The sequence below is a fragment of the Hydra viridissima genome, unplaced genomic scaffold (genome assembly GCF_058129835.1).
Source record: "Hydra viridissima isolate aposymbiotic clone 2 unplaced genomic scaffold, HvirCarnegie_v1 scaffold_2, whole genome shotgun sequence".
In the NCBI taxonomy this organism is placed as follows: domain Eukaryota; kingdom Metazoa; phylum Cnidaria; class Hydrozoa; order Anthoathecata; family Hydridae; genus Hydra; species Hydra viridissima.
This window is the reverse complement of record NW_028324301.1, coordinates 4,748,196-4,755,991: the sequence shown is the minus strand read 5'-3', so window position 1 is coordinate 4,755,991 and position 7,796 is coordinate 4,748,196. Positions and strand designations below refer to the sequence as shown.

Sequence of the window (7,796 nt, the reverse complement as noted above, 5' to 3'; positions counted from 1 at the left end):
CTATTTTAACATAATTTTAAAGTATCATATAAATAGTAATTAAAGAAAAATTAAAAATAAAACATGAATTGCTTTTTTTTCTACATCAAATTGCATGACAGACCACATTCTTCCCTCCTTTTCATGATTTAATAAAAATAGGCTTAATGACAGTTTCTATTTATCTTAATCATCTTGCTTTAAGAGTACTTTTTAAATAATTTTAAATTAACTTGATGGTTTATTTAGTTCTAAAATGCAAAAAGTCACAATATCCTGGCATGCTTTTCTTACATGTTTGGCTTTGATTTGCTTTCATAACTCACTTGACAATGAACTTGTTCATGATGATATTTTTGCTATTACAAACAATATGGATTTACGTCCTGAAACACCTTTACTTAACATTTTTTTAAATGACTATTGGGGACACCCTATCAAAGATATCAAGAGCCATAAATCTTACCGACCTCTAACAATACTAACTTTTCGACTGAATTACATGGTTCACAATCTGGAGCCCTTTGGTTACCACCTTGTGAACGTTATACTGCATATAGTTGTTGTCAATATTTACTTTTATACCTTATACACCTACATTTTCAGTGGCATCAGAAGCAGCTTGTGTGCAGCATTGATTTTTGCTACGCATCCTGTTCATGTGGAAGCTGTTAGTTTGTTATTATTTATTTTAAATGTATATTTTCTTATTACTACTTTATACTCACATTCAAAATAATTACAATTTTTACCTAGGTCACCGGAGTTGTTGGGAGAGCAGATGTTTTAGCGTGCTTATTGTTTTTATTATGTTTTGTGTTTTTTATTAGGTGATAAAAATATTAAAGAGTTTTCTACTTAATTACACTTTTGTTCATTTTTGATTATTTCATGTTATAAACATTGTTGTTTAAGATCAAATGAAGCTTTTCTAGGTAAACATTTTGCACATTTCTGTTTTTAATATTTAGGTATTTAAAAGAAAGCAAAGTGAAGGTACTTTTTAAATGACTTTTTTTTTTTTACTTTTCTTACATTTTTGCCTGTGAAAAATTTTTTCATTTTTACCTGTTTCCTGAAAATTTATGTCCACAACCACTTACTTTACAGTTTTCTAATCTTGAAGTTCAGTTTTCCAAACAACACCAACTTTTCGAATTGTATAATAAAAAAACCAAATTGATTTTGAAATCAATTCTTTTTTTTCTATTAGCAATATTGTGAAATCATGCAAAACTAGCAAATATGGATTGCATTAAAAATCTTTAATTTTTTTCTTTACTATTTCTTTTCTGGAGTTTTTTATCTTATTGTTAAACCTTTTTAGAGCAGTTGGGCTAGAATTTATTTTTTACTAACACTTATGTTTGGAACAATGTGCTTGTTTGTAAAGGAACATTCTGTTATGGTGTTTGTTGTGTGCATTTTTTACAGTATTGTTGTTAATAAGAAGCATTTTCTAAGGTATAAATGTATTGTTTTTTATACTTTCAATATACATCTGGATACACAAGTTACAAATGCATACCTATTTATAAAAAGTAGATTTATTTTAGACAGACACAAAATGTATTTTGGAAAGAAAAAGATAGATGCAAGTAGCGGAATCAGTAATGAAGCAAAAACTTTACTGAAAGAAAGTTCTTTTTTAGTTTTTTGGGTAAAGCTGTTTGTTTATTGACTTTTTTGCATTTAATAATTCTCAGTAAATTTTAAAATATTTGAATGGTTCTCTTGAATGGGATTTAGTTAAAATACTTTCAAGATTGATTTTTTGTTCTTCTAGGTTGTTATCTTGTTTTTGTTAAGAATTTTCATAATGGGAAGAGCTTTACCTCAATTCCAATATGAAGATAACCCTGCTTCTTTTTCACCGTATTTTACAATAAGAGTGATGACATATATGTACCTACTAGTATTTAATTTTCAACTTCTTCTATCTCCATTTACCCTTTGTTATGACTGGCAAGGCGCAAGTATACCTCTAGTAGAAAGTATTTCAGACTATCGCAATCTACAAACATTACTGTTTGTGGTTGTTAATATTTCTCTTCTTTCAAAAGCTGTTGTTGATTGCTCTAAGGTTTGTTATGGAATGGTTTTTTTTTTCAAGCTATTTAGGTTTTTGAATAATTATTTTATTCCTATAATTATTATTTACAACATTTTTCTTATTTTTATTTCTAAATAAATGGTCATATGAAAAAGATTTCAAAACATTTTTGTTCAGAGCAGCAAAATAGTTTTAGTGGGTTTTATTTTGTTATGGATACCATTCCTTCCAGCTTCAAATATCTTCTTAAGAGTTGGATTTGTGGTTGCAGAAAGAATACTTTACATATCAAGGTATACTAGAAACAAGTTATATTTTCAGCTTTCAACATTTTTTTTTTTTTATCAAACTAACAAAATTTTGACACAGCAAATTAAGTCAATTTAGCTCTTTGCTTTGATCAAAAAATATATCCTTCACATGAGTTATAAGTAACTTAACATCTTCCCTGAAACTGAATTGATAGCATCACTACAAAAAAATAAGGAAATTTTAAAATATGTAAGGTGAGCAATCATGACTTCTATGATAATAATATTAAGTAAAAATCTGATTTATGTTATTTTCTGCAAAGTTTTATGTAGTTTATCTCCCTTTTTGAAGAAAAATTTTACAGTTATCAAGAATTTTCTTTCTGTGTTAACAATTTTGTCAAATAAATGAGTATTCCTGTACCTTTTCTCTCCTTGTATACATTGTTCTAATTCATTGTTCAGTCCAACCAAATTTCAAAGTAAATATATTCTAAAAATATATTCTATGCTAACTGTTAACTGTTATTTGAATTATGGTTTATGCACTATACATTCAGATTAAAATACTGAACAACAATAGTTATCAATACAAAACATTTCACAAAAATTATGAAATGCAACAACCACCTGTCATTTGAGAATTTGCTTTAATTTCTTTCTGAAATTTTCATTTTAATCTTATTTAGTGTTTTATTTATGGATTGTATTTGCTATACATCCATGGCCGCTGAGAGGGGGGGGTGGTGGATGGGGAAGGTTCCCAGGGCCCTGTGTGTGTACAAATAATTTTAAAAAAGCTTTTAAAAGATTTAAATAGTTTTGACTTTTAAAAGGTTTAATTAATTAACTTTCATTTTAATTTTCAATGACCAGAGCATGCTTCTAGTGGTCCTGGGTATATAATTGATTATAATGAGGGCCTGTTAAGAAAACTTCCCCAGGGCCCGAAATTTCTCTTGGCGGCTATGTATACATCAGAGCATTTTAAAAGTTAGTTTAAGCAATCTGTTCAATCAATCTCAATCTATTCCATTATCTTACTATAGAAATTGTTAAATTATAAAATATTATGACTTCAGGGAGAGAAGTTTTATAGAGGTGTACCTATTATACTAGAATTATAATTATAAGTGGTTTTAAGTTTCACTCAGTTTTAATGTAACTTTTTAGTTTAGGTTTTTGTATACTAGTTGCACATGGCATCGATGTACTTTTTGTGTGGTGCAAAAACCGATTCAATAACACTGCTCTGAAAACTTTGCTTTATCTGTTGTTTTCTGCTCAAATATTTCTATATTCAATGAAAACAATAACATATAGTAAAGTCTGGAAATCAAGAGAAAGTCTATTCAGGTGAATATTGAAGCATGAGTTTGAAGCATGGATTTGAAAGTAATTTGATTACTATAGTATTGCCAGTTTGGGTTGCTGAAAATTTTATGACTGAAAGTCATTTTTTATGTCAATCTTTGATCTAAGCAAATTTTTTTCCTTTTACCTTTTTTTTTTTTAGATCTGGCATAAATACTCTACCTCATAATGCAAAAGCACATTACAATTTTGCTAATTTCTTAAAAGATACCAATAAGTCAAAAGAAGCTATCTACCATTATCAGCTTGCTGTTAAGTGTGTTAAACTTTCATGTTTTATGTTCTCTTTTTTAACAAGTTATGTTTTTTTAATAATTTAAACATGAGTTTATACTTTGGTACTAAGCTTAATAGCTTTTCTTGTTGTTTTAGGTTGGATCCCTCACATTCTAGTGCTCACAACAACTTAGCTACTTTAATACCACAAGATGAGGTAAGAATTTGCAAATTTTTTTTTACTATAGAACTTTGTAAAAAGTATTTTCATAAAATCTTTTTATTTCAATTTTTTTTAGCGTGCTGAATATCATTTATTGGAAGCTCTGAAGCATACTCCTGGTCATTACCGAGCTATGCTCAACCTGGCTTTGTTGTACAGGTTTCTTTCATTCTTTTATTGCACATCAGAATGAAGCAATAAACTAAGAGGGATAGAATTCAGTTTATTTGCTAAGAAAAGCAGACAATTAAAGATATTAAAAGGAAATATTATTTTTCATTTAAAAATTAAGATTTACTAAAGGTCTTATTAAAAAATAAATTTGCTAAACTGAGCAGCTTGTTTTACAAAGAGAGTTGTTTTAGGTGTTTTTAAAATTGATTATAGAGTTAACTAAAACATGGTAATAATTTTTTAATTGTATTTGTAATACTTATTTGTAATTTACTTATTTTTAATAAAGTTATTAAAAAAAAAAAAAGGTATACATGCTTTACTATCATAGCAAAAGACATGATTACATACGTTGTGAAAACATGCTCCGAAGCTGTTTAAGGTAAGTAAACGTTTTCTGCTGTTATTTTCTTTAAATGGTTTTGTTTCTTTACAAAATATGTTATATAATTGAATATGAATGTGCAAGATATGTTGGTAACTATTAGCAACAAGTCTAGTCGTTTATTTTTGACAAGATGAAATGATTATATGTTACTTTTACCTTTAAGTATGTCGAGTTTTTTTTTTTAATATTTGATTTATGTTTTGAAGTTTGAATCCAGATTACTTGGATGCACTTGTCTTGCTTGGTGATATACTTTATAAAAATAAAAAACTTGATGAAGCGCTTGCATTGTATGAAAAATTATCCAAGACTTATTCTTCAAACTTAAATATTCAAAGAGGGTTTGCAAATGTGCTTGTAAGTAGTGGTAAGCATTTGCATTAAGTGCAGTAGACTTCTGACCAATTTTTTTATTTTAATGATTATTTACTAAGGTATTTGATAAAAGGAATGGTATGTAACTATATATTCATTTGGTATTTTTAAATAGTAAATGTAATTAGTTGTAAAATTACAATTAACTTTAGGTAAAATAGAGTTGGCAACTAAGATATATGATTCAATATTAAGTACTTCACCAAAAAATTATGGTATTTATCAAGGTTACTCAAATTTGCTTGAAGCAACTGGCTCTCGTCAGATGTCAGTAGAGTTATTAGAAAGGTAAGTGCTTTTTTCAGGATTATATCTTCAAATAAATCTGTTAATTTTCTTGATGTTCTGATTGGTTTTATACCTAATTTAATGATTTTCAGAGCTATATCTTTTGATGAATCGAACCCATCTGCATACCAGTTATTAGCTATACTGTATTATAAACGAAAAGATTTTTTGTCTGCAAAAAATGTTTATCAAAGGTTAATTCAATTCAGCAAACCTACAAAGGAGCATTTCAAAAATTATGTAAGCTATATTGGCTCTTCAATTTGCGTTTTTTTTTTTTTTTTTTTTTGCTTTTTGTTTTTGTTTTTTGTATAACAGAAATTCAGCTGTTAATTACTTTACCATGAAAGTAGAATAACTTTTTTTTAATGTTGTAACTTTTTTAAATTTTTTAAAATTAGTTAACTGTGTTTCTTTAATCTTTTTAACTTTTAAATTATTCTTGATTTTTTTTTCAATAAGTATCTACTCTTTAGGCGATTGTGTTATTTGAAGGAGATGAAAGAGAAAAAGGTATTGAGGTTATGAAGAGTCTTCTACAAAGAACACCCAATTTCTTGGAAGGTCATTATGCCCTCATCAATTTTCTTCATATGTCTGGAAAGAAAAATGAGGTAGCTATAATTTTCTAAAAATAACTTTTATGTTTTTTCCTTAATTTGTTTCTTGTTTGTTCTTGTTTTTTTCGTTGTTTGCTTGAAGGTTGAAGATGCAGTTGACTTTGCACTTCGCTACTTTCCAGAAGACCATAAAATTCTACTTCAAAAAGGAAATTGTAAGCGAGAAGTTCAAGATTACAATCAAGCTAAATATGTGAGTCAAAAAAATAATATTATAAAAGTATAAAACAATCCCAAAAAGAAAAATACAGCTGTTGTATTTATGCGCTTGTTGATTAAACGCTTTTTTTTTATTGCTATGTTTTTTTATGTCATGTTGCCAGCTGACTCCATCTTTTTATAGCATCATTTGATAGCAGTCCTCGTCATTTTACAAAGTCACTTTTGCTGTCTTCATTCGTAAGAAATATGACGGTGACATAATTGATTCACCGGTACTATGACAATATGTATGGCAAAATTCTTTTTTCCGATGAAAAAATTTTTAAAAGATGAAAAAAAGTTTTAACAAACAAAATTATTAATGCACAGCAATCGTATGATGCCTCAAGTCATTCATAGATTCTAGAGAAGTATAATCCAGTATATGCGATGGTTTGGTGAAATGTTTCAGTATGAAGTCTTTAAAAAAAAAGGTTGCCTCTTAATGAGCCTATGTGTAACTCAGGTCATTGGATCTTCCAGCAAGATTCTGCTCCAGTTCACAAGGATTAATTTCGTGCGCTGTTGTTGATGATTGTTGTACATGTGTATCATGGAAACACCATCAATTATCGAAGGTTAATCGAAGATCCACCAGTTATTATTGTTTATTTGAAAAGTATATCAAAATAATCAAACTGTTTATTCAACATATTCTGGAATTCAACATGCCCTAAAATTCGCTGACGCATGCGCTCTCATTGTCTCCTACGAACCCTTTTGTGCCTTTTTAAAGTCGTGCTTTTATTCACTACCTCATCTATTTTTCCCCACGCGCTAAAACACACATTTGAACTTTTAAAAAAGTTCGAACATCCATTAACTTGCAATTAACAAGAGAAGTTCGGGGTTTTTCACTCTTCCACATTCTCTCTTTTAAGCTTGCGCACACTTTTTTTCTTGTGTCATTTTTTCTCACTAGTTCTATATTTTTACTCACACAACCGTAGCTATTTTTAACTTTTGAAAAAGAAGAGTTAATTAGATAGAAATGGCGGTCACACGTTGAAATATTATAACTTTTATAGAAGAGATTCTTTAGACATCAATATCTAAAATCCAGCTAAAATATAATTGAGCATTTTGTTTTATTTTTTGAATGAAAGTTAAATTTTTCATGAAAGCATACTTTTTCTTGTTATCCAGCTTTGAAATCTTGATACTTTCGGGTATTTTTGAAACATTTTCATGTGTACATTGTGTTATTTACATTATTCATTTAGATTTATCGGTCAATTTTGGAAAATTCAACAAAAAACTTCGACGCTTTAGTAAACTTAGCTGCTGTTCTACATATCGAAGTAATTTTCTTATTTCTAGTAATTTTAAGAATACTGTTCGTTATGAACAACTTGAGTCTTTTTTAAGATGCTTTTTTGTTTGTTTTTCTTTTTCTTTTTTAAGGCAAATTACGAAGAAGCAATGCACTTTTATGAGAAAGCAAAAGAAATTCGACCTCACGATCCCATCTTAAAAGAAAATATAGCCAAAATTGAACGTTTGTTGTTTAAAAATGCTCGCAATCGCTGAGTTTTTATTTGGTGATGCAAATTTGTTGTTTAATTTGAAAACTTTGAACTTTTTGTAAAAAATTAATTTTTTGTTAAATGAACTTTTTTTTAAACTAAAAGCTGTTTTTAAGCGATAGTGGTAT

At 28.2% G+C, this 7,796-nt stretch overlaps 1 protein-coding gene across 13 annotated transcripts; it reads left to right on the top strand.

Moving 5' to 3' along the window:
* The first annotated feature begins 107 nt into the window (after positions 1-107).
* Positions 108-7,772, top strand: LOC145183324 (protein O-mannosyl-transferase TMTC1-like). Of its 13 annotated transcripts, none has more exons than XM_090078648.1 (19): positions 123-649; positions 736-809; positions 951-975; positions 1,307-1,443; positions 1,540-1,639; positions 1,766-2,062; positions 2,210-2,325; positions 3,457-3,639; positions 3,800-3,913; positions 4,030-4,090; positions 4,173-4,255; positions 4,602-4,652; positions 4,865-5,025; positions 5,186-5,321; positions 5,414-5,561; positions 5,798-5,935; positions 6,024-6,134; positions 7,366-7,443; positions 7,547-7,772. In XM_090078648.1, exons 1-19 carry the CDS (start codon positions 236-238, stop codon positions 7,670-7,672), a joined length of 2,553 nt encoding a protein of 850 aa, XP_089934774.1. In that variant the 5' UTR covers positions 123-235; the 3' UTR covers positions 7,673-7,772. The 13 variants fall into 13 exon arrangements, 11 of the variants coding, with proteins under 11 accessions (XP_089934782.1, XP_089934774.1, XP_089934772.1 ...); XM_090078646.1 differs by having other exon boundaries at positions 1,522-1,639; XM_090078647.1 differs by having other exon boundaries at positions 124-649; positions 1,525-1,639.
* Positions 7,773-7,796: the final 24 nt, after the last annotated feature.